Source organism: Delphinapterus leucas, chromosome 1, assembly GCF_059928025.1.
Source record: "Delphinapterus leucas isolate spDelLeu-1000000601 "Yukka" chromosome 1, BTC_Dleu_Yukka2, whole genome shotgun sequence".
Lineage (NCBI taxonomy): Eukaryota > Metazoa > Chordata > Mammalia > Artiodactyla > Monodontidae > Delphinapterus > Delphinapterus leucas.
Genome location: NC_143129.1, coordinates 130,392,415 through 130,419,838, shown reverse-complemented (window position 1 = coordinate 130,419,838; position 27,424 = coordinate 130,392,415). Strand labels below are relative to the sequence as shown.

Genomic DNA, 27,424 nt, shown 5'->3' with positions numbered 1-27,424 from the left:
CCTGGGAGCTCAGAGGAAGACACCATTCATTTATCCTGGGGAGATATTCACAGAGATAGTGACATTTTAGTTAGAATGAGAAATTATCAGTATCTGTTGGTGGTTGGGGAGAGAGTCCCAAATGTATCCATCTATTCATTCATGAACTGATTTGTTCATTTTACATTTGTTAATGAATATCTACTATATGTCAAGAACCAATACAAATGTAAAAATGAACAAAACACAATTAATACCCTCAATAGCCTTGCAGTCTAGGGAAAGAATGACATGAAAAACAGTAACTTTAATAAAGTGTTATAGATGCCATGATATCAATTTTGTGCAAGATTTCATGACATTTGGTCATTTTAACCTAGAGAAAGACATGCCAGGATGTCAGAAATTTCTGCCATGATTGTTCTCTCCCATTAAAATAAAAGGATTCATAGGGACAGATTCTTATTCTGAAGTGAATAACTGTAGCTCCAATAGGAGCTTTGTTCAGTTCATCTCTATCCCCAGTACCTAGTTCAATGCTTGGAGCATATTAGTTATTTCATAAATTATTATTATTTTATTTTTTATTTTTTATTTTTTTGCTGTACGTGGGCCTCTCACTGTTGTGGCCTCTCCCGTTGTGGAGCACAGTCTCAGGACACGCAGGCTCAGCAGCCATGACTCACGGGCCCAGCCGCTCCACAGCATGTGGGATCTTCCCAGATCGGGGCACGAACCCGTGCCCCCTGCATCGGCAGGCAGACTCTCAACCACTGCGCCACCAGGGAAGCTCAATAAATAATTATTGATTAATGGAATAAATTTGAGTCAAAAAGAGGATATCATAAACCTTATGGGTAAAACCTGACTATTTTGCAGAAATGAGAGAAATGTGTTTTTCTCCGACAAATTCTGGAGGTTTCTGTTCTGCACTGCAATTTGTATAAAATTTTAAAAAAACATATTATAGTTCCATGTTTCAAGTGTGAGTGTAAGCATTGTGCTAAGTCAGGATTGTATTCTGGCCCAGTTCTGCCATTCCAAAACTGTGTGATGATGGGATTCTGACCCTTTCTGAATCCATTTCTTTATTTGTTAAATGGGAATAAGAACATGTCTTTACATAACTTGGAGAGCTGTTTAAGGATTAAATGATCTATTGCATGTGCATTTCTTATGTAAACTTCTTTAAGGCATTATATAATTATAAAATATACAACATAAGTAAATTTCTAAGCTTTAAATTTTATAAGAATGCCTTCGAAAGGCAGGTAGTTAAGCAGTTGTTTTTTTTTTTCTGTTTTTCTCTAGTGCAGTGCCTGGAGATGACCACCAAGCGGAAAATCATCGGCCGTCTGGTGCCGTGCCGATGTTTCCGAGGTGAAGAAGAAATCATCTCAGTTTTAGATTACTCCCACTGCAGCCTTCAGCAGGTGCCAAAGGAGGTCTTTAACTTTGAACGGACATTAGAGGAACTTTACCTAGATGCCAATCAAATTGAAGAGCTACCAAAGGTAATTTTTGACAACCTAAATATGTACTTCAAATGAGTATTTCATAACTCCAGAGACTTGGCATAATGATAATGCTAACTACAGCCTTCTATCTAGGTAATTGACAAATCATTCAAATTAATATAACTTTTCCCAATATTCTCATTACCTTTTAATGCGACTCCATTTGCAACTTCATGTAATATGCCAATAACCAATTGAACTCCATTGAAATCATCATTTTATGTAATATGCCTTTTTATTTTAACTGAAGATGATCTCCAAGAAAATAACAGGTTGGTAGGTTGAGATCAATAGCTTATGTTTAGAAAAGAAAGGGAAAATATGGTACTCTTTATTCCAGAACTGAAAATTTGTATGTTGTGTGTTAAGGTGACATTGTTTTAAAGCCTTGAATTATATGTTACAAGTCTAAGAAATGCTTTTACATACACACACACACACACACACACACACACACACTCACACACACAAAGAGTCAAGTATACTATTATGAAAAACATGCTGTTATTTCTAGAATTTGAAATTTTTGGTTATTACAAACATCACTGAATTTATATGGCATACAACTTATACATATAGTGTAGCTAAAATTTTTAACTAATGTCAAACTTTACACACACATACATACGCACTGCCATTATGATCTTGTGCTATGCAAAGAAAATGTCTCCTATGACCAGAAAACACTGGAGAGATTAGTTAAAGCAGACTAAGGCCACACAGCAGAAGGTTCAAAATCTAAATCATTGGATCCTATTGTCCACCTAAATAAGTGACTCAGATTAAGTAGCTGGAATGGCATTCACCCGTGAAGAACTTAATGGCTAAGAGGGGGAAAATGTCATGCAATACATTTCCATTGCTTACGCTAAAAAAAATGCATGTTAAATATCCAAGAACCAGAAAAAAAAATCTCCCATCATAAAAACTAAGTTAATATCAAAAGCAGAGTAAAATGCTCTGATCAAAAGGATTTTTGAATGATTGTTTTCATTTAGGATGATGGATTACAGTGTTTATATAACACTTCAGAGACAGGAACTATTTAATGTGTACTTCAAAACCAATATCCTTCATTTTTGACCACCTATGTGTATAGTGTCATCTTGAATCTTTGCCCAGGAGGGCTGAATCAGACCTAAAACATTTTGGCCATATGGATTAACATCCAGATTGCACATAAGTGGAGGCTGGACTGAAATGGACTGTGTCTTCCACCAGGCTATGAACTACTCGAGGGTAGAGGGAAAGATCTTATTCATCTTAGATGAATCTTTCATTCTTCATCTTTGCCTCCCTGTACAGGAGGATACATGGTGACCTTCACATAATGGATACTCAATCTATGTGTTGTTGCTGCTAGATGAAACAATGCAGAGAACTTCATGTACTATAGGACTTGATTAGTAAGACTATATAAGGTTAAGCAATTCATAAATGTGGCATTTAGCTCTAATTTAAGAAATTAAGAACAAAGTTTTGTTTTTTTTAGGTCAGGTCAATCTAGAATTGCCAGATGAAATAAAGGACATCCAGTAGAGTTTAAATTTTAAACTAAAAAACAGGCCATTTTCCAGTATAATTCTATCCCAAATATTGCATTGGGTATATTATACTAAAACACAAAACAGTTTGTTATTTCTTTGAAATTAAAATTTAACTGGGCATTTTATATTTTTATTTACTAAATCTGGCAGCCCTAGGGCAATCCAGCCATTTAAAATCTTTTTCTAGATGCATGCAACAGAGTCTGTAAGACAAATAGTAAAAATATGGTTAATTAATCAAGTACATACTCGTTTAATACCTACTCTGCTACACAGTATTTGAAGCTTTAGGGGGGTTATAATAGAAATAAATCTCAACCCTTGCTCTCAAGGATCTGACAACCTAATCACAGAGAAAACTGAAGCGTTAGAGGTGAATACACAATAAAGTAAAATCAGGGCCAAAGAACGAAATCCTGTGGTAGAGCTTATGTATAGAGAAGAGTTCCACTCTTGGGGGATGACCAAAAAGCACAGATGCAAAAACTAAGATGGAATATATGTAGAAGGAAAGGAGAGGAGCAGCAAAGCTGTGAAGAGCCTGCAGCTGCAGGTGCAAGTGGGCAAGTGCTGACATATGTAGGTAGAGTAGGGAGAACAGAGGGAACCCAGATTATGAAAGGTCTTGAGAGTTACACAGCATTGTTTGACTTGATGCATCAGGCAGAAAATGCCATTGGAGAGTTTTACATATCAAGTCAGTCACTAGGGGCTTAATGAAGAGAGCTTGGATTAACAATAAATAAAAATAATACAAGTGAACCAAGGATTTGATAACACTTTTGCAATGTATTAGAATTCAGGAGAAATGGTTATCTTTTGTTATTGGTATGATTTATGTATTTCAAAGACCTTTCACATAATCTCTCAAGGTTTCTTTGACTCCCAAAGTTCAATATTATTAGTTTCCTAAAACAGCCCTGTAAGTTCCTTTTTTCTAAAGTATCTGATATTGAGATATGATCTAAGTTATCTGACTTTGAGATTTGATTACAATAATACATGGATATATTTGTGCATTATTAGAAAAATAGGTAAATTAAGAAACAAAATGACTGACGTATCAATTAGGGCTCATTATGTGTGTTTCAAGTAATACAAAACCCAATCCAAACTGATTTAAACAAGAAATAGGCTTGATTGGCTCACATAAGTGGAAAATGCATCTCAGAACAAGCTCCAGACTTGGTATGTTTCTATTTGCTTTGTGTGGGATCAGCTTTATTCTGAGGCTGGCTTTCCCTCATGGGGCAGAATGGCTAGAACTGTTCTAGTGTTCACGTCCACAGCATCCCAAATTAGAAATTTTTGGCCTCTGAAAACTCTTTCTTTTTCTGAGAAGGACGAGAAGTGTCTCCCCCAGAATTCTTCAGTTAACTTGTCCTTAGGTCTCATTGACCTTAATTGTGTCACATGTTCATTGTTGATCCAGTCCATTTGCTATGGGATCCACTATGTCAAGAAAAATGAAATTACTCTAATTGGGTTAAACAATGATGGGCCACCTCTGTAGAGTTGTGCTTGCTGGCAGCAACACAAGGAAATGAGGTGGAAGAACTGTTGGAGAGATTACCACAATGTACACTACAAACAAAATGCTATAAAATCGCTGTTTTGCGAGGAAAAGTTCCTCTTAATCAAAGTTTGTAAGGACTTGTAGGCAAAGTATTGAGCCCTTAGGGGATTTAAACCTTTCAAAGTTAGATTAAATGAAGTATTTTTTGTCCGCCATCTTATTTTACTGTTTTCTTGGTATTATTTTGATGTTATTACCATTGTGATTTGAGATTTATTGAGTAATGAGATAACTATTTGTATTCTTGATATTACATTATGGCAAGAATTACCTTTTATACATTTTAAAAATTATTTTCATTCAGATATTTTATACTGAGAATGTTCTAGCTGGCCAAGAGTCTGTACTGTACATTCTTATAAAGCAGGTAGGGAACAGAGTCAAGGTTAATGGCATTAGGAAAAGAATGTCAAGAGTGTGTCAGAAAAGATGCAAAAACTAGATATGAAAGAACAGGTAGTGTTTTGATTAGGAATAGTTCAATCTGTGTTGCTTAATTTTTTGTAGTGAAAGGTAAAAATACAAAATAACATGCCTTTCACACAGTGATAGAAACCCACACAGCTTATAATTTAGTACTGCTTTGCTTGTTATTTGGAACTGGAAACTTAAAATTATAGACAGAGTAAGAGACGATCACATATGTATATTATATATGAAGTAATAGAGTGGGAAGACAAATGTGAAAAAAAAGAGCAATAAAGAGAAAATCTACAGAGAAGCTTCTTGAAACTGAAGAGGAACTTTAAAAAAGATTAAAGAAATAATTTTGGTAAAGTCAATATGTGACCAAAATTGAAAGACACAGAGTGAATTTGGTAGAAGAGGTTAATTTATCCGTGTATAAAAGAGGACGGGACTAAATCTGCAGTATTGTACTTACAAAGTTTTCCCCATATAAACTACCCAGAAGTATTTTAGAGATTAAGAATTTAGGATTTGGACTCAGACAAACCTGGGATTAGATCCTAGCACTGCTAATTGGTTGGGAAGGTATTTTATTTTCTGAAAGCCTCAGTTTCTTCAGAAACTGGGAGAAACTGTTTAGCTGGGAAAATAATATCATCAACTCCTGGGATTATACAGATAGATAGATAGATAGATAGATACATACATACATACATACATAGGTAGATACATAGGAGGGTAGGGTACTTGGTGTGATAATGTTTGTGGAGTACCTGGAATAGAAAAAAATCAATAATTGGTATTTATCATTCTCCTCCCATAGATAAAGGAAATTTTCCATGTTAATTACCCTGGGTACAATAGTAAGATTTTGTAACATTTCAAGATAGTTCTGGGTATTGACTCTCTCAAAAAATGTTGTGGCATGATGTCATTTCTAACTGAAATCTCCAAAGACAGCTTCTAGAAAAACAACCCTCTGCCCATATTGGGTGATAGGTTATTGACCCAAATAGCTACACCTGCACATTTGTGAGGGCTAATACCACCACTTCCCCAGAGAATTTCCTTGATTCACAGAATCACATTATGTCATTTTTGAGTAAATGCAACTTTGGAAATTATTTTATTTAAGCCCTCAATTATTATAATAAGCAAATCAAGGCCAGAAAAGTTAATTAACTTATCTTAGGCCACATGGGATACTAAATTCCTATCCAAAACTAAAACCAAAGATTATGTGTTAGTTAGGATAGAAGAGATTATGCTACGGTAACAAGTCAAAATGTATCACTAAAGTTTGACTTTGTGCCCCATGAGTGTTGCCAGGGACCACTGCTTTCCAAGAACCTATAGCTAGTAACTAGTCCAACTTTGCCCCCAGTGCAGAAATGTCTACCTCTTATTTCTATTATAACAGTCATCCAATCTCTTCATGAACGTTTCTATTATGGAAGAAGTCACTCAATTAAGAAGTAGACCATTGTATTATTGGAAAGTTCTGATTGTTAGAAAGTTCTGCAGTATGTTAATGGTGTAGATCCATTCACCTATCTATCCATCTAAAACTTGGCTGGGCACTCAGAGTGCTACTAAGATTATTAAGGCCTGCCTTCCCTGGACGAGGAATTATGCTTCTGGCATTACTGCCTTGATCCTTAAAATATTTTAAAGGAATTCATAGAGTCCCTTAGAGTTCTGTTTTGCCTTAAAGTTCTGTTTTCCAAGACAAGTTTCCAAGTCCCTTAGACCGCTTTTCAGGGACATGCTTCCCAGATGCTTCATCATCTTAACAATATTACGTCTAGTGTAGAATATTGTCAGTGAGCTAAGAGATGCTAGAAAAAACAAACACCTCCATATCGGCCGTTGCTTCCTTTGGGAAGAAAACAGACATTGAGAAGCCAGGTGCCAGGCAAGGGCCACCGAAAAACACTTGCATGGTGCTCACGATTCTGTGTTGACCACTCATGCAGGGCTGTATAGCTAAGACATTGATCATCCAATATAAAACAGACAAAAATTTATCAAAGAGGGATATTTTAGACTGGTGAAAATTTTGTCATGGCTTGGATCCAGTCATTGGCCATGAAATGGAAGAAATCCCCACGGGCTTTTAAGAAAATAAATAAGCAACAAAAACGTACCTGAATCATTTGCCAGCAGCCAGCAGGTAAAATAGAGCTCCAAGTTAATGACCAATGAACGGGTTCTGACAACTATGTTGGAGTTGTTTGTGCCGAGCCTATACATAAAAGCCAAGCAAGCTCTCCACTCAGAGATTTGGTCCCCACTCTTTCCTCTGCTAGCGCTGCTCTTCCACATGGCCTGCTGCTTCATTTCCTTCAGGTCTTTGCTCAAGTATCACCTTCCTAGAGAAGCTTTACCCATTATCTTACACAAAATAACAATGCCCACCACTGTCACTCACTTCCCCAACAAAACTTTAGGCTTAATTATATCTCTAGAAGATTTCGAGTACAATTCAATAGTGTTAACCAGTAGTAAGATACTGCGAAATAAGTTTTCATTGTTATAAAACATCGGCATAGCTCCCTCTGAAACAGTGTGTATTATTTTGCAGAGTAAGACCTCTGACAGTGGCCAGAGGTAGGGAAGGACAGGAAATGTGGGCACATATCTGCAGACAACAGAGAAAATCAAATTCTCTCATTTAATTTGTGTTTTTTTCCTTTTCTTAACTTTTGATGCTGATTCTTGGGGTTGAAGTGAGGTGAGATAATTTTTGTGGCTCCTCCATAATCCACTACTTAATATAGTACACTCTGCATTTTTTCTTACTCCCAAACTCTAAGTACTTTATCCATATAAAATAGAGCTTCAACATAATATTTTCCCAAGTTAAGGAATGTGCTCTTTGACTCTAGAAGCAGTCAAAGGAGGGATGTCAAAGAATATACTTTTACATGATGGTAGTAGAGGGTGGAAAAAGCCCTCTAAAATTCCTTTCACAATTAACGTTTTGTGATTCACTCATCTGAGATTCATTTTAAATAGATAAAAATGATGAACAATATAAGGAAGTATTCTGACAGAGTAGTGACTGTAGTTACTGGTATTATCACAGAAGTACTACAGTAAATGTAAATTCTGAAGAGAGAAGACCTAGGTTTAACACAAGTTCTGAAATGAGCTCATCATGTGACTTCAGACATCTTACTTAACCCCTTTGAACCTTAGCTTCCTCTTCTGCATTAGATGCTAACAAATTTATTTCTGCCCATCTCGTAGGATCGCAGTGAGCACCAAATAATATAAAGTACATGAAAGCCCTATAAAAATGGCAAAGTGATATATAACTCTTGAGCTAAGAGAAATAGTTTATTTTGATAAGAAAGGGCATATGTTTAATGAAGTTGATTGGCTTCTTTAACATAAATTTAGACAAATACAGTACTACAATAACAAGAAAATGTTAATTGGTCAACAAATGGCTATGATTTACTATTTAATATGGATTTACAGTTGTTTTGTTTTTTTTTATTATAGGCCATTAAAAGGTATGGTAAAGATGAACACTTATTCAAAATATATCTCAGGCTCAAAATCAATAGGAGCCTGAAGACCTTTACATGAAAAAAAAAGGGTAGAAATCAAGAGAGCTCTGAGTTGCTGCACAGAATTCACAGCACAATGACAGTACAGACCACACACTGCTGCTCTTGTGAGGAGTGTACCTCCAAACACCCCCATGTAACCATGACATTTATTCAAGATTCAAATTCCAGATGCCTCCCAAAATATTATTATACAATTAAGGATGCTCTTAAAAAGAAGGTTGAGGTTCTAATGGAAAAAGGGAAATGGATTCCAGACAAGCCAAAAAAAAAACAAAGTGTCTCCAGCATTCTACACATCATATATCTGCAATTTTATTGATTCTTTCTTCTTTTAATTCACTGATGTCTGATACTTAGAATTTGGGAGACTGAAGCCATGTTTTTCTTACACCTTTAAATAAAATTGTTTGAAATCAAGGACACTTGCTTATTTTGTGAGAAGTCTAATGACATCAAAGGAGCCAGAGAAGAAATATTTTAGGGGGACAAATTCTGAGTTGCTTGTTCGTAATTATGATTTATTTATCAAAGCTTGAATGATCATTGATTATTTTTTTCTACTACTCAAGGGGAATCTTTCAAAGTAAAAGAAACTACTTGAATCACTATAGTTGCTGATTAAACAACTGTCATGTGTAAAAAATATGAAAAGCTTTACTCTAGATTAAACATGGGCTAAATTTTCAAATGCAGAATATAAAAGCTGCCACTTCTTTAATAAAGTTGCCTCATTTTTAAAAACAAATTTCACATTAACAGGTAATTCCTTAAGTGTTTGTCTTGTAGAAACATAGAATTGTCTATAACCATGGCATGTTACATAAGTAGCTCCACATATATCTATGGAGGGCTCTCTGAAGATCCAATAAAGGTGAAAAGAATGGCCTTTTCCAACTCTCTTACTCCCTCAAAGGTGTTCAGTGTGCATAGTGTGAATTTATTTTGTGCTCCAGCACCAAAGGTATAGAATTCATCTGAATATGATAAAAACCATGTCCAAAATAAAACTGTCACATGCGTGATGCATAAATAATCAAAATCTGACTCTGTTTAATCTCTTGCCTGGAACAGCTTTATCCAAATCTGCTCTTTTATTGCAATCATTTTGGCATTCAAATGCGTAGGTTTGTTTTTTTTTTCAATAAATAATGTAGATGGACTCTCTAGGGGCCCAAAGGAAAGTAAGATGTAGGACACATTTGTAAAAAACATTGTTTATATGTGGAAAACTTTAGATATTTTTTTCTTACTCAGATTTCTATTTTTGTTTACAATGTTTTATTGTTTCAAAAGTTGATAGTACCAACAACTCTTTATTATGTGTGTCAGTGAGAAACTGGGACTTCTGTAGTAGCCCAGTCAGTTTTTGAACTGTTTTATCTTCCAGCTAAAGACTTACTCATCCATCATTTATTGCTAACCTTTACCCAAATATCAAATCTCACTGAAATTTCAATGAGAATGAAACTCATTTGCTGATTTTTACTGCCAGTTTTTTGGAAATTATATAAAAAACAAATTTTAGGTAAAATATATCCATTGATTTGTTCATTCATTCAGCAAACCTTTCCTGAGTATCAAATATGTGTAGACAACTCTTCTAGAGCTGGAGATACATTATTGAGCAAGACCAACAACTTCCTGTTCTCACAAAAGTTACATTGCTGCAAAGAAGGAATGAAAATAATATTTAAGAGAAAATGTTAGATAATGGCAAGTATCATGATGAAATTAAAGCAAGGAAATTGCTGAGAGACTGCTTTAGGTTGAGAGGACAGTAGATGCCTCTCTAAGGAGTGACCCTTTATGTTGTGCTTTGGGTGACAGGGGGAGTCAACCATGCAGATCTGAGAAAGAGCATTCCAGGCAGAGGAAATACTCTAGGGTAGGAATAAATGAGGCATGTTCAAAGAACAGAAAAAAGATGGATGTGTAATGAGTGAGGAGAAAGCTGTATAAGGCGCAGTAGGAGATGTAGATAGACAGTGGGGCTAAATCCTGTAAGTTCAAGCAAGCGAGGAAAGGGCTTAAGATTTTATCCAAAGTGAGATAGGGGGCCACTGAAGAATTTTTTTAATGGTGATCTTAAATAACATATATATATATTTTTTAAATGCCACTTTGGGTGCAATGTGGGAATACACTGTGGTAAGTTAAGAGTGGAAGCAAGGAGATTAGAGGCTACAGTAGTTATATGGGTGAGAAGTTGGTAGTTTCAACTAGATTGGTGGTAGTGAAGAAAATAGAAGCATGCTCTGTAGGTAAAGTTAATAGGATTTGCTATTAGAATGGATTTGGGGGATAGGAGATTAAAGCCTGAAAAGGGATTTAGAAAGAGTTTCCATTGATAAATTAGGAAAGCAAGGAGAGAAAGAGTTGCTATGGATATTGGAGGAACCCATGTGCTGTTGTCATGGAAGCTAAGAACAGAGATGTTTTAAGAGAAGAAATTGACTTAGATCAGAAGAGGTACCATTGTACTTGCTAGTATAGAAGTAATTGGTGACCTTGATAGGATTAGTTGGGTGGAAACCCAATGAAGTGGGTTGAAGAGACAATGGTGGATATATATATATATATGATATATACATCTCTCTTAAGAGGTTTTGCTGAGAGAAAGCAGAGAAATGAGACAAGCTAGAGAGAAGTTTGAGGTCAAAATAAGCTTTGTTTATTTGTTTTTTAAGATCAATGACATTAAAGCACATTTGTACACTAATAAGAATAAATTAGAAGAAAGGGGGGAGAAACTAAATGAAGGAAATTGATGGGATAATTATATGAGCAAAGTCCTGAAGGCAAAAGGACACAGGATACACAGAATGCATGAAGGGGTTGCCTTTGAGAGGAACAGGCACATTTCATCCATTTTAATAAGAGAGAAGAAAGAAAATATGGGTACAGATGATGATGGTTGGTAGGACTTAAGGGACATGATGGATATTGAAATTTAATTCAAATGATAGTGGTTTCAATATGTTAAAGAAATACTGGAATCAGTGAACCAAGAAGATGACAAGTGGCAATCCTACTGTGAGCTGAGAGCATAGGAGAATGAGGTATGTGAAGCTTAGGGTTACAGAGGAATATAATTTACAAAGGAATTAAGGTTCCAGAGTATATAAATTACCTATATTTTGTGAAGTTTTTCCTTGAAGTGACAGGTAGTTGAGAAACAGATGCAAAAGCCAAGTTCCTCTAAACTCATATTAGCTCACATGCTTGGACCAGTGTATTAGCAGTAGAAAAGGAAAAGAAGACAGATGGAAGAGGTAAGAAAAGAGCAGAAGACAGGAAATTCAACATTTATTGAGCATCTACTCTGTGCTAGGCACTTCATATGAAGTAGCTCTTTTGTCCTTAGAGCAACTCTGACAAATAAGTTTCATTATCCTAATTTTAAGTCCAAGGACTCTGAAGCACAATGAGTTTAAAAGAATTTACCAAATGTTATACAACTAGAAAATGGCAAAGTCCATAGAATAGAAACTATGGACTAGCAATAGAATGTTACTCCAAATCCCGTGTCCTTTCCATTTGACTAATCTGAAAGAAGACCTTCCTTCTAGAATTTAGCATTTGTCTAGACTGGAGGATAAACAAGAAGGAGGAATCAAGGATGATATAATTTTCAAGTTAGAGAACTGATACAATTAAAATGATATTAAAAATGATATTATTAAAAATATATTGGAAGGGGCTATTGTGTACAAAAACATGACAAATTCTGCTTTAGATGCAAAATGTGAGCTATCAGCCGTGCATTCTCACAAAGACCCCAAAAGATGCTGAGAGATCTCAAACTGAGCCTCATCGGAGCAAGGCTGGCAATACAAACCTATCTTTCAACCAGAGATCAGAAACAAGCAGCCATGTTTTGTTTGACCTATTTTTGAAAATGAGCTGTAGCCAACTTGTAAAATACCAACTTTTACAAAAAAAGTCCAGATTCCTGGCCTCTATTAAAAAAAAAAAAAGGAAGATCTGATAGTGTCCATATGCTCAGTTGGTAGCAGTTAGGTGGGACTTAGTGTCTCATATCAATAGGCTCTTTTGATGGAGCAGATCTAGTTTGCCACAGATCCCACTCAGGCTGCCCTCAACAATGAAGTTACCCATCTAGGTCCTATAGGAAATTGAGTTTGCAACCGAGTATGTATATTCATTAATTTCTTCATGAAAAAATACTTACTCTGTGCCAGATACTTGCTAGTCACTGGGAAAATAATGACTGAATGGATTTAGGTACTCTTTAGCAAGAAAAACAGACACTGAACAAGTAATTGCATCAAGTATGTTGCGTGCTGTCTACTATGATGGGTGGGAAACAATGGGTGTTTTGGAAACATTCAGTGGAGTTCCCCCTGAGGAATATCATTGCAACTAAGACACAGATAAGTAAGATACTGTAGGTTAAGTATTGCTTAAAATGTAGTGCAAAAGAGACAATGGGAGAAATGAGGCTGGAGAAATTGTAAAGGCCTTCCATGCTAAGATATAGAGTTTGAATTTTATACCGAAATTTGTGGAAATTCATTTAAAGTTTTACCTGGGTAGCAGCAAGGTCAGATATGTATTTTAGAAAGATAGTTCTAGCTGCACTAAGAATAGACATAAAAGGTTAAGCCCAGAGGCAAGGAGACCAGTTAGGCAGAGCTTGTAGGAATCTGAGAGGTGATGGTGGCCTGGCCCAGGGTAGTGACCCTAAAGATTACACAATGGACACATATTGGAGAGGATTTGGGGAGGCAGAATTTACTGGGCTTGGTCATCTGTTTGATATCTTGATTTCTGGGTAAGGAGAAAAATGAGTCACAGGTGACTCCCAGTTTTCTACTAGAGGATGTGAAAGTGAACCAAAAGAAGGAAGGTATGAGATCCAGGAAACCAGAGCCCAATTCAGTGGAGTAGCAAATGAGTATCTGTGGAAGCCATGTGTGCATCACAGTGACAGAGCTATCTGCCCATACTGGAGCTGGCTATACTGGGTGCAGGAGTAAAGTCCTCCAGAATAAAATGTGGGCCTAGCAAAATCTGATGTGCTTTAGCTTTTTGAAATATTACTGTTGGGCATTTGACAGAGCTGCTGGAGCATTTGGAAACAATTAAAGATATATGCATAGAAAACCAAGCAAATAAAAAGTGAAGAAACTTCAGGGGAAAAAAAATTTTATGAGTAAAAAACAAACACAATGTGCAAACAAACATTACCGATTTAACCAAAAATTCAGATGTAAGTATACTGAGAAGATGAAGAAAAAGAGAGTGATGGTGGTTGTGGTGGTGCAAAGTGATATGACTTTTCAACTGCAATATATGAAATAAATAGGCAATGTCTGCAATTGATAAACAAGAAGTAAAAACACATTGTGTTCTCTAGAAATATAGACGAAAATACAAGAAATAGTATATTAAACAGTTTAAAGCAACTACCTTTAGAGGAGGAATGATAAGATGCAAACGATAAGATGCAATGAATTGATATAATGCTTTTATAAAAATAAAAAATTTCAACATAATAAAAAGAAAAATAAGAGAATTGAGCTGGAATAGAAGAAGCACCAGGGGTTAACCTTTTGGTAGCATTGACCAAATCTGACCATATTATGGTACTTTCTTTTGAAAATGATCCATAAGACACATTGGTAAATGTGAAAGTCTGATGCTCAAGTAAATTATAAGGTATCATTTGAGCAAATTAAATGACATAAAAAATGAAAATGTAAATTTATAAAGGAGGGTCAGTATCTGCTATCTATTCTTTTCAATTGTTCTTATAATAGTTAACTGATTAATACAGGTTTTAGTATTATTCATTTCCCAGCTACGTCCTTAGTATATGAAGTGGTTCTAAATCAGAGAGAGCATTCTACTAATGCAGCAATTTGGACTCCCAGAATGAAATCAGCCTTTAGGAAATTGATGGAGGATTATTTCTCTAGTGTATTTTTTTTTCCTAAATTTGCTTCATTTTTATTTGCTTGGTTTTCTATATATTGATCCTCTAAATTTATAGAGAAATAATTTCTCTAGAGTGTTTATGAGGCTTAGAATAATTTCATGATCCAATTCTTGACCAGGGACTCCTGGGAAGTCAGGCTATTCTCAACTTGATATAGAAACATGGGATTATGTCAGTGTGATTACAATGAAGTTGACCTAACATAAAACTGACCTATAGTAATATGCAAAAATCAACATGTGAACATTTGCTTCCAAAAATTAGTACAGATATGTTAGCATCTACTATAGCATACATGTAGTACATTTTTCTAGGTTGACAATGAAGTAAAAGATTTCTAAGAGAGAAAAGTGAATATGTTATGGAATCAAACACAAAATTCATCTGAATTATGAAGACAAAAAATTGTTTTGGTTGTATTCTGTTGTTAGAGGTGCTGATGTAGATGGTGAAGAGGCCCTTGACTAGACTCCATAGATAGTGAACAGTCAGGTGCTGAGTGCTGATGGAAAAGAAGAGAAGCCAAGGATATGAATAATGTAAGCTCACAGTTTTTGCCTGCTGGATGGTATATTTAACTTCAAAGGTGGGCTCAAAATTTTCACTAGAACTCTAGTTGCTGAGATAAAGAGCAATTAGCAGTGAAATGTCTGGTGTAGTGGAAAGTTGTAGAGGTTTAGAATCAGGCAGATTTAAATTTGAATTTGAGTTTGGGGAAGGTTTTCAATCTCAGTTTCTCCCCCATCTAGGAGATACCATCTACCTTGTCGGACTGTTTTACCTACATCTTATTTTTGTTAACTACTGACCTTGTGGTAATTTTTCTTCATTGTTATAGATTAAATAACATAACGTATGTGAAGTGAGTATGGGGCCTGGCAAAGCATAAAATCTTCAACAAATGTTGGCGATTTTTATGAGCTGTAATACCATAAAGAAAACCAAAAGCTTGACTTTCTTCTATAAAATGAGAAATGATAGTATCACGTTGCAAAAAGGAAGTTATTTTCTTTTCTAAATTAATAGTGATATAAAAAGAGAGAAAATCTTTTGCAGATATCTTTTCTTTCAAAGTTTATGTGAAAATTAATTTTAACAAAATCCTAGAGATTTTATCCTTTCTATACAAAGAGATGGTTTGCTGTTTCTGTAATGAACCCAAAACAGCAATACATGAGTTGAATCTTGACCAGAGATTCCAGAAAATGACAATAGTCTCTCTCTCTCTTTAGAACCTTTTTGCTGCTTCTTGATTTCCTGATAACAGTGTAGCCTTGCTGTTGATTTTTCATTTTGGCATGTGTGCATGCTACTTGACTACCTAGAGAGTTTTCTGTTTTCTTTAAATTTGAAGTGGATGATAAACGTTTGTTCTCTCTTTTTTTTTTTTTTTAAAGGTGGCAAAAAAGGTTAATTGTGTTGAATTTAAGTCCCATGGCTCTCAGTTATCTCTTTTCTGTGTGGCAGTGGCCTTTAATAGGAATAAAGTTTCTCTTTCTTTGTTCTAAATAATTAAGAACTGACTGCATAAACGCTTGCATATATGTTCACCACGTGAATTTACTCATTAACATTCATGGTGGCTGCTTCTTCACTGCCCGTGAAATGCTGCCATCAGCCTGCAGGGAAACTGCCTCCCGAGAACTGGAGCAGAACCAAGGCCAGCAGGGCGGGACGTGGGGAGGTGCTGGCAGACAGAAGTGGGAACTCTGTTTAGAAGCATAGTCACGGAACTGAGTGAGTGAAGGCTTCTAAGGAAGGAGTGATGACATGGTCAAATGGAATAGGGAGGCCAAGTAAGGCAAAAACTAGATAATCCATTAAACGGGGCAATGAAGTTTCATTTGTGACTTTTACGATAACAACTTCAAGGGAGAGGAGGAAGGAGCTTCTTGTTTTTTTTAGATTATCGCACTCATCCATCCTCACGTTTTCAGCCACTGTACTGAAGACTCACAAATCTCTTGTGGCAGCTCAGCCCTACCCCTCAGTCCTCAGATTAAATGTGTGTTCTGGGCCTACTTGAATATTCACATTCAGCACTTCTGATTTCCCCCTAGAAACCTGTCACCTGTCCTATATTCTCTGTTTCAGTTGGTGACTATCCATTCAGTCCCAGTGCCAGGACCCTGTCATTTTTTACTCTTCCTACTTACTCACCTTCCACATCACATCAGTGGCCAAGTCCTATCACCTTTGCCACCTAAATATTTCCTAAATCTGCTCTCTCCACCCTATGAACAGAGGCTTTGTCAGGCCCTCATCATCTCTCAACAGACTAATGAAACAGTCTCCTTATTGATGATGTGTCTTAAACCTGATTTTCTTTACCCCAATTTATTCTTCACACAGCCAACAGTAGTAGATCCAAATGTAAATATGACCAGGCTACCCCCAAGGTTAAGCCCATTCCCTGTCTCCTCTCTAACTTGCAGGAAAAAAAATCACACAACTGAGCATGTAATGCTAATAGGAGGCCTCCCATGGTCCAGCTACAACTTGCCTCTCCAATCTCTTACTCTTGCTCTCACAGGAAGTGTTCCTGAAACACAAAGCTCTTTCTTGCCGCTAAGCTCATCCTGTTTTCTCTGCCTCACATGCTACTTCAAGGTTCATCTCAGTTGTCACCTTCTCCTACAATCTTCATGCTTCACTCGCTGGCATGGTTATTTAACTCTCCTCTCTGCCTACGTATTACCATGTGTACAATTCTACAATTACACTCACCAAACCTGTTGTAGTTATTCATTCAATATACATTTGCTGAATACCTACTCTACTCTGGGGAAATAAGATCGAAGGAGAAAGACACTAAAATATGGGACTATGTCTATTTAATCTTTGTTTCGACAGGAAACACAATGTTTGGTTCAAAGTTAGATCTCACTGAATATTTGTTGCATAAAGAATTTGATTTTGCAAAAGTGGATTGTAGAAATATGTCCACAAGATTATACACAACCACAGTAGAGAGACAGCTCATCTTGTTATGCTGGAGGGTCAAGGAAGTCGGCTTGGCAGAAACGCATTTTTAAAGATAAGATTAGGGCACAGTCTAGTTGGGCTTTTTAAATGATAAATTGAGCCTTGGAGAAAATGTATGGAACTTGCTCAATAGCATGTCACCTGTTAACCATGAAATCAGAATTCAAATCTAGGTCTGTTTGCTTCCAAAGTTTATAACCTTTTCATTATGACTATAAGTGAAAAAGAGACTGCAGCTATACCATTAGCCATCTTCTCTTTGGCTTACTGACCTAGGCAGAGCTAGTCAGCACAGGTTAGGTTTTTAGTACCTAGAACTGATTAGGGCATAGACATTAAAAACTTTTAAATATATATATATATATACCAGCTTACACTAATATCTATATATGTGTATATACATATATATCAGCTTATACTAATATGAAGGTCTAAATTAATGCCATTCAACCCAGTTGTTCACACACCATATTGATTACTCTCTAAAGACAAAGCCAATACTTTTATAAATGTTAATTAACCAAAATTTTTTTACCAACTAGTAATTATTAAAAAAGCAACAAAAGAAAATCCCAAAGGACACACATCACTTGTCTTAAGTACTATAGAGATAACAAGATTTTACCCCAAACTCTTAGCAGCCATTAAGCTACGTCAAAATTAAGAACATTTATAGAGCTTTTATATCCAGCTTTTCACTCTTCCTATTTCTTTCCTGGTTTTATAAGCTTGTATCATCAAGTGAAGTAATCATTAATATGTAAATTAAAAAATATATTCATTTAAAAAATTTTAAATGAAAATTGTTATCAAGCAGAATGGGTAAGGCAAGGTGCTATGTCTTATATATTCAAACAGATAGCTCTTATTCCAATAAAACAGATATATTCCCTTCTTTCTAAGACACTGAAAAATGGTAAAATAAACTTGCTGTTCCAAAGGGAGAAATGATTCAACACCACCAATGGGCAAATTGTTGCTGAAAAGATCTGTATTTTTAAAACAGCGGCAATAATATTTATTGTTTTCTAGGATAAAATGCCTGAGTATTTATTGTAGTTGCCATCTTTCTCCAGGGAAGAAAAGATCTTGTCTCTGCAATACATCAAATATTGCTAAAATGCACTAGAAGGGATTATAAGTGTTCCCTTCCCCTACAGCCTCAATCTTATTTGATGCTACCAGCATTTGTCCAGCTCCATAATGGCACCAAGTCTTAATGATTTCTCCTCCCAGAGTGCCTCACTCTTCCTGACAGTGCCTTAACTAATATTCTCATTATTTTTCACCTAGATGTTTTCTCATTGTTCTTCTGCCTCCTTCTGGTCACAGGTGCCAGTTTCTCAAAAACAAAAATCTGAGTCAGTCCCTTTCCTGCTTATGAACCTCTACAAGGTGGATGATAACGTGAGAGAGCAGTGTAGAATCGTTGAAAAGGCACACAAATCCAAGCATCTAAATTCTCTAGGTTAAGGGCAAAGTCTAGGAATGTTTCTTTTGGAATAATATGCACTTTGCAAAGCCCTCTCTCTGTTGTAGTATTTACCTAGTATTTACTACATTGCATCTTATTTTTTGTGTATATTTATAACCGCTAGGTGACTGTATTCTTGAGGAAGGGGATACTTTGTTATTCTTCTTTGGGTCCTGGTGCTGTGTCTGTCACTAAGTAGATGTTCAAGAAGTGCTCACTGAATATAAGCAGTCAGGAAGGAAGGGAAATGGGCAGGAAAGAAAGGAAGAAGAAAGGAAGAAAAGGAAGGAGAGAGGGAAGGGAGGAAGGAAGGAAAGAGGGAGGAAGTAAAGAAAGAAGTGAATGAATGTCATATTTAGAAGCCTACAATTTCACCAAGTGCATACATTAAAACTATTTTTATTCTATTATTTTTGAGTTGGCTCTTTTCTAACTAAATATAATTATTAACATTTGTATTAAACTAAAGAATTTTTAAACATTTTATTGTAATGTGTACAAAATAATTTCTTTGAAACAGCTTTCAAATGAATTTGGAAACACTGTAGCCTGAATAATTTTAAAGGAATTCAAAGGAAGAACTTCTAAGAAACCAGCCATTCAGTAATGCCAACTCATTAGACAATTAGTTCTTTTCCCTGGTGGAATCCACTTGTGCCAACATAGGGCATCAATAACAGTCTCATTGAATATTTATAATCTTACATGAAACTTCTCAGGAAAAGGATTTGTCTCTTTACAATTCACAAGCAACTAATGCTTTTTAAATTTGTAGTGGAAAAAATAAACACCCTATCTTATTTTTTCTAAGGAACTATGTTTTGAGATCCAGTCATTCACATTCATGATGTCGTCATTGTGTCCTTAATTTTCCAAACCTGAGTGTAAAGGTGATAATAAAATGCTAATCCAAATTATAATACTTTGCATTTATGTAGCACTTCAGGGTTAGCAAAGTGCTATAACATATACTCAGATTTACTCTAATTTAGATTTTTGCTGTCAAAAGATAGTCACTGAATCTGAGTCTTCTCCTCTAACCCCCGTAGGACCATTATTATGGGCGGAAGACTCCCCCTATCTCATTCACTTTCCCCTCCTAGACAGCCACCAGCTGTTGTCAGTCATCACCATTGTCTCTCCCAAGCACAGATCTGATGGTACAGAGGGAACAATGCACTGAAGTAGAAATGGCTTTGTACCAGACAAAACTGAATTTGAATGCTGGCTCTGGCACTTCCTACATATATGACCTTGTAAAAGTTAACCTCCCGAGTTTTCTCATCTGCAAAGTAGAAATAATAATACCTTCCTTACAACATTGTCACAAGAAGTAGATCATATGCTATAAAACCTAGGTTAGTGCCTTGCACCTATATAATAGGCACTTAAGAAATGGCACTATCTTATTATTTGCCACTCCCCTGCCTAAGAATTTTCATGAAAGAAAAACTATATACTGAGAAAGTACAACGTGTCAGGCGTTACATTATACACAGCAGATGCTGCAGAAACTAAAGAAGCTTACGGTCTGGTAATCCCAAAACAGGGGCATCCAGGCTTCAGTAGAGATAAATACAGAATGTTATGAAAGTACACAAATGGAGCATGTAAACCAGTCTTAAGCTGTGACCAGAAAGGTGAGAGGGCCTGAGCTTGGAAAAGACGGTAGAAGGGAGGTGAGATAGGGCAAGGTGGAAAAAAGCTTCAGCTGGAGACCTGGCATTTACAAAGGCAAAGCAGAGCATGGTGGATACAGAAACTGGCAGCTGCTCAGTGTGTCTGGATATGTGGTCATGCAGCATGGTAGGTGGGAAGGTATGAGAAAAAGACAAGAGACAGGGGAATAACAGGATAAGACTCTGTAGAGGTAAAGGACATTGAAAGCCATATTAAGAAACATGGACTTTGTCCTGAAGAGAGGAGAGAGCCACTGAAAAAGTATAAGCAGGAGATGAACCTGATTACATTTGCCTTTTTAGAAGTCACATGGCATGACCTATCACAGAGGTCCTTAACCTGGTCCACAGAACCATGCATGGGCTTCCAGTGATTTGCAGGCTCCTTGAAATTGGCTGCAAATGTATGTGTGTGTGTGTGTGTGTGTGTGTGTGTGTGTTTCTGGAGAGAGTATCAGTAAGGTTGACTCAAAAATGATTAAAAATCACCATCTGAACACCTCCTGTGGGATAAAGCCCTGACTCTGAAACCCTTTCACTTTCTGACTGAAATCTGCATTTTCTATCCCCCTCCACAAAGCTTAGAGTCACTTTTAATTTTTTGCCATTCCTAACATACCTCTGGTCCTTTCCTCCTCTTACAGCTTCCTGAACTGCTCTGTGCTTCCCAATCTACCCCTACTTCCCCACCCTACCTTCTGCTCATAGAACTTCTCTCTCAAAGCCTAGATGGACTGTTTCTTCCTTCTCCAGGAATTCTCTATATTCCTTCCCCATTCTTCTCTGGCACAAACACAAATCAGAGTCTTAGATTTCTGGTGACCCAGGTGGAATGAGAGATAGACAAATAGACCAGTGGACTAGAAATAGAAAGTCCAAAGACTGACCCGTACTTATGTGGAAATCCAACAGAACTTGTCTTGCAAATCAGTGGACAAATTAATGACCTATTTTTAAAATGGAACAACTGGTCATCTGTAAAGAGAAAAGAATGGATCTTTGCTTCACATCATTCTCAAAAATAAATTCCAAATGAGTCAAATCAAATCATTAAAACTTTTAGGTAGGGAAAAAATAGGAGACCATCTGCACACATTCAAACTGAGAGATAAATTTGACTATTGTAAATGTCTTTTTATCAAAACTACCATAAAAAGAATGGAATGATGAGCCATATATTGAGAGAACTGTCCAAAAATTCATATTCAGAATATGTGATGAACTCTTTCAAATGAATAAAACACAAAAAGGTGTTCAATTTTTTTAGTAATAGATAAAATATATTACCATTTTACATACCACAGATTGGAATAATAGTCTGAAAATATCAAATTTTGATATCTTAAAAAATAACAGACAAATGTAAACAGTATCTATATTGAGGATTACTAGAACTGTGGTAAAAAGTGAGAGAATGAGAAATTGGTTGTTTTTTGGTGGATCAGGTAGGTGACAAAGGGACATGATTGGGAGGAGAATAAAGTAGCTTTCTTAAACTGGATTGAGGAGTATGGCTCTTTATTTTATCATCATAATTTTAAAAAATACATATTATATACACTCTTGTGTATTTAGATTTCACAGTAAAAAAAGTTAAAAAGACAAAAACTATCATAAGATACATGCAGTGACCTGTAAAAGACGTGTTCCCTCTGTTTGAGGAGCTCCCAATCCGGGGCTTGTTTCAGAATCTCTAGCTTTCCTACTTCATAGACCACTGTGAGTTGCAAGGGACTCTTCTTTATTGTTGCTTCCCTTCTACATTCTGTTAACATTTTTTCTGTCTTCTTAAGCTGCATGCTTAACACATTCATTTTCACCTGATTACCTCTCCTAATGTAAGCATTTCAGGCTACAATTTACTGCCAATTACTCTAGCTCTATTCTGCCATTTTAGGCAGGTAATATTTTGTTATTATTTGCTCATATTTTGTAATTTCCAGTGTGATTTCTTCTCTGACCCGGGATTATTAAATTTTACTTTATATATATCCAAATATAGAAGCTTTTAAAGCTATCTTTTGGTTAATCATTTATAACAATTGCATTATGGTCCAAGATTTTGGTCTTTTTATTACTAATTCTTTTAAGTTTGTTGAGCCTTCCTTTATGTCTATCTAGTACATGGCTAATCACAAGGTTTTCATATGTGCTTTTTAAAAAAGTACTCTATAGTAGTTGAGTTTAATGTTCTATACGTGTCCACTAGGACAAGCTAGTGGCCATCAATTCTTCTGTGCCTTTTCTTTTATTTTTATCTGTTTTAAATTAATTACTGAGAGATATGTGTTAAAATACCCTATTATGATAGTATATTTGCAATATCTCCTTGTAGATATGTCAAATTTTTCTTTAACTATTTTAAAGCTATGATACTAGGTGCATACAAGTTTAGAATTATATATTCCTGGTGAGCTGAAGTGTTTACTAACATAAAGTGACTATATCTCTATTAATGCATTTTGCTTTAAATCAGTATTGCTGCATTAGCTTTCTTTTGGTTAATTTTGCCAGTTTTATCATTCTTCCATCAAGTTTTGGGTGTATCACTGGTAATAGGATATAACTTGATTATGTTTAATTTTAGTCCACTCTGATAGTCGTTTTTTTAATTGGAGAGATTAATCCGTATTTATTAATGGCAGCTATTGGTATATTTGTATTAATTTATCCCATTCTACTCTTCATTTTTATCTGTCTTATTTCTTTGAAGTATTTACTTATATGTATTAAAGATTATTATATGTAAATATTTACTTATGTGTATTAAAGATCTTTTCTTCTCTATCTCATTCCATTTATTTTGTTTCTACCCACTAGGAAATCATACACCTTATTTATACTTCTTTAATTGTTACCCTAGAAATTTTAACATGCATATTTAATTTTAATCTAAAGTTAATTAGTGTCTTTACCCTCCTCCCAAACTATGCAAAAATCTAAGAATGTTTTTGTTTCCCTTTTTTCTGATACATAGGCCTCTGTTGTTCAGAATTTTAGTTCTACATTGATTTTCCCCAGCTTTACTGAGATATTATTGACATGTAACATACGTAAGTTTAAAGTGTACAATGTGATGATTAGATACATGTATATATTGCAAAATGATTACCACAATAAAGTAGTAAGTTACCAATAGGGTACCACATCTCAATCCCTTCACATAATTACAGTTTGTGTGTGTGTGCTGATAACATTTAAGATTTACTTTCTTAAAAACTTTCAAGTATATAATACAGTGTTGATAATTATAGTCACTACGCTGTGCATTAGCTCCCAAGATCTTATTTATCTTATAGCTGGGAATTTGTGCCCTTTAACCAACATTTTCCCATTTCTCCCACCCCCCAGCTTTTGACAATCACCATCCTACTCTCTATTTCTATGAGTTCAGCTTTTTCAGATTCCACATATAAAAGAGATCATACAGTAAATATTTGTCTTTATCTGATTTATTTCATTTAGCATAATGCCTTCAAGGTCCATCCATTTTGTGATAAAAGACAGAATTTTTATGTTTTTTATGGATGAATAATATCTCATTGTATATACAGTTGACTCTTGAACAGCATGGGAGTTAGGGGCGTAAACCCCCAGACAGCTGTAAATCTGTATATAGTCTTCCCTCGGTATCTGTGAGGGATTGGCTTCAGGACCTGCCACGGATACCAAAATCTGTGGATGCTCAAGTCCCATAGTTGGCTCTCCAGATCCATGGTTCCATATCTGAGAATTCAACCATTCATGGATAGTGTAGTGCATATATATATACGTATGTATAGATCTCACATCTTTATCCATTCATCTATTGATGGGCCCTTAGGTTGTTTCCATGTCTTGTCTGCAGTGAAATGGGGGTGCAGATACATCTTTCAGATAGTGTTTTTATTTCTTTTGGATATACATGCAGAAGTGGGATTACTGTATCATATGGTGGTTCTATTTTTAATATTTTGAGGAACCTCCATGCTGTTTTTCATGATGGCTGTGCCAATTACATTCCCACCAGTAATGTACACAGGTTCCCTTTCCTCCACACCCTTGCCAACACTTGTTGTTTCTGGTCTTTTTGATGACAGCAGGTGTGAGTTCTTATCTCATTGTGATATTGATTTGCATTTCCCTGATGACTGGTGATGACAAGCATCTTTTCATATACCTATTGGCTATCTGTATGTCTTCTTTGGAAAAGTGTCTATTCAAATATTTTGCCCATTTTTTTAATTAGATTTTTTTTTACTATTGAGTTGTATGAGTTTCATGTGTATTTTGGATATTAACCCCTTTTCAGATAAATGGTTTGCAGGTATTTTCTCCCATTCCAGAGGTTACCTTTTTATTTTTGCTGATTGTTTCTTTTGCTCTGCACAAACTTTTTGGTTTGATGTAGTCCTACTTGTTCATTTTTGCTTTTGTTGACTTTGCTTTTGGTATCATACACAAAAATCTTTGCCAAAACCAATGTCAAGGAGATTTTTTCCTATGTTTTCTTCTAGGAATTCTACAGTTTCAGGTCTTACATTTAAGTCTTTAATCCATTTTGAGTTATTTTTTTGTGAGTGGTATAAGATAGGTGTCCAATTTCATTTTCTGCTTATGGTTATCCAGTTTTCCCAACACCATTTATTGAAGAGACTATCCTTTTCCCATTGCATCTTTCTGGCTCTCTTGTCAAACATTTGTTGACCATACATGAGTGGGTTTATTTCTGGGCTCTCAATTCTGCTCCATTGATCTGTATATCTATTTTTATGCCACTACCATACTGCTTTCTGTTTTGACTTACACTGACTTTTTAATCCCACAATTAGACATTTTGTTTTTGTTTTATTTGTTCTCTCTCTCTCTTTCTCCCTATCTTCTTTTTTCTCACTCCCTCCCTCACTCTCTCTTTTTCCCTTCCTTCCTTCCTTCCTACTTTCTTTCCCTCCCTCCTTCCTTTCTCCCTCCCTTTCTTCCTCTTCCCTCCTTCCCTCCCTCTTTCCTTTATTCTTTCTTTCTTTTCTTTCTTTCTCTCTCTCTCTTTCTTTCTTTCTTTCTCTCTCTCTCTCTCTCTCTCTCTCTCTCTCTCTCTCCCTTCCTTCCTTCCTTCCTTCCTTCCTTGCTTTCTTCCTTCTCGCTTCACTCCGAGACAAAACTGAGAAAGTCATGCATTCACCACTGACTCCTTTTGCAGGACCCAGTTTGTTTTTTTAAATTCACTCACTGATGGTATCACCCTCAGGAGAACCCAACTATGTATGGAGTGGCCTTTAAGCCAATCTCCAGCCTCTGTTCAAATCCCAAGCAGTCTTCTATCCTTCCAGTTGCAAAACAAACACACAAACAACAACAACAACAAAAAACTCTCAGTCTTCAGCCACCAGAAACCAACAGATACCACCAAAGCAAAAGCTAAATATAGACCCACTTAACTCGGTGTATTAGCATTTTCTTGTTATTCTGGAATTTTAGAAATTCCAGTATAGCCATAGCTATACTTTTACAGCCATAGCTCACCTACGCATTAAAGGAGTGTGTGTGTGTGTGTGTGTGTGTATGATTTTACTGTACTAAAAAGATTTTCTTTGAATATTTAGTCCACCATACTGCTGAAAATAGAAATTGACGGGTATCTTTTCACATCCTTACCCTCAGTGCTGAACATAGACCATGCTATATAATAGATATTCAATAAATATATTTTAAATGCATGTAGATGTTGTGGATGCAGAGGTTTCACTCCATGAGCCAAATATCCTCATGCTGTCAAGCAAATATTTGAAACTAGTTTGAGTTACACAGTCTTTGAATTTGGAGTATGTTTAGATGCTACAAATACAACATTATCCCTCTTTAGCCTTCATCTGGCTACTTTGTGCTCGCTCTTAGGTGATCCATTTTTTATTACCTCTTCCAGAAATACTTTCATGAGTCAACCTTGTCACCATCATCAACATAACTTAGGACAGATACTCTACCAGTGTATTTTCATTATATCTGATATTTACCTTGGCATAGTCATTAAGAGTCTTACTTTCATTAGCTATTAGAGTTGCTGTTTTATACTATATTGAAGAATTACCGCTATTTCATGATCATTCTTTACATCATTTTCATTCAAAACTTGAATATTGGGCTTCCCTGGTGGCGCAGTGTTGGGAGTCCGCCTGCCGATGCAGGGGAAATGGGTTCGCGCCCCGGTCCGGGAGGATCCCACATGCCGCGGAGCGGCTGGGCCCATGAGCCATGGCTGCTGAGCCTGCGCGTCTGGAGCCTGTGCTCCACAGCGGGAGAGGCCACAACAGTGAGAGGCCTGTGTACCGCAAAAAAAAAAAAAAATTGAATATTGAAAAAATCATTAAGATGCCTTCTTAATTTCTTTGCCACTTTATAGACATCATGACTCATATTCAAGAATTCACTGCTTGTTTATTAAATTTAGATTCCACTGAGATTGTTTATCTATCTGAAACTTCCAAACCAGTGAAGTACCACTCAGCTGGAGCTTAGCACTCTTTTCATTTTCTCTTTACTTATCTAAGTATACTTTCAAAGATATTTATGCAACATACACTATGTAAAAGACACTGTGCTAGTCACTTTAATATATACAAAGGTGAAACAGGTTGACACCAAGATGAATCAGACATGACTCCTGCCTTCAGTGACCTCATCATCTAGAAAAGTAAGAAATAGATTATATAGGTATATTTCTGTTTCTGTATTAACATATA

The 27,424-nt window shown here is 35.9% G+C and overlaps 1 protein-coding gene across 1 annotated transcript in view; it reads left to right on the top strand.

Annotated features, from left to right (window-relative positions):
- Positions 1-27,424, top strand: part of LOC149750731 (leucine-rich repeat-containing protein 7-like) — a 139,552-nt gene that overhangs the window by 74,657 nt on the left and 37,471 nt on the right. The window contains exon 2 of the mRNA XM_030759985.2: positions 1,291-1,493. Within this exon, the coding sequence (XP_030615845.2) occupies positions 1,291-1,493 (203 nt within the window). The remainder of the gene's footprint in view (positions 1-1,290; positions 1,494-27,424) is intronic.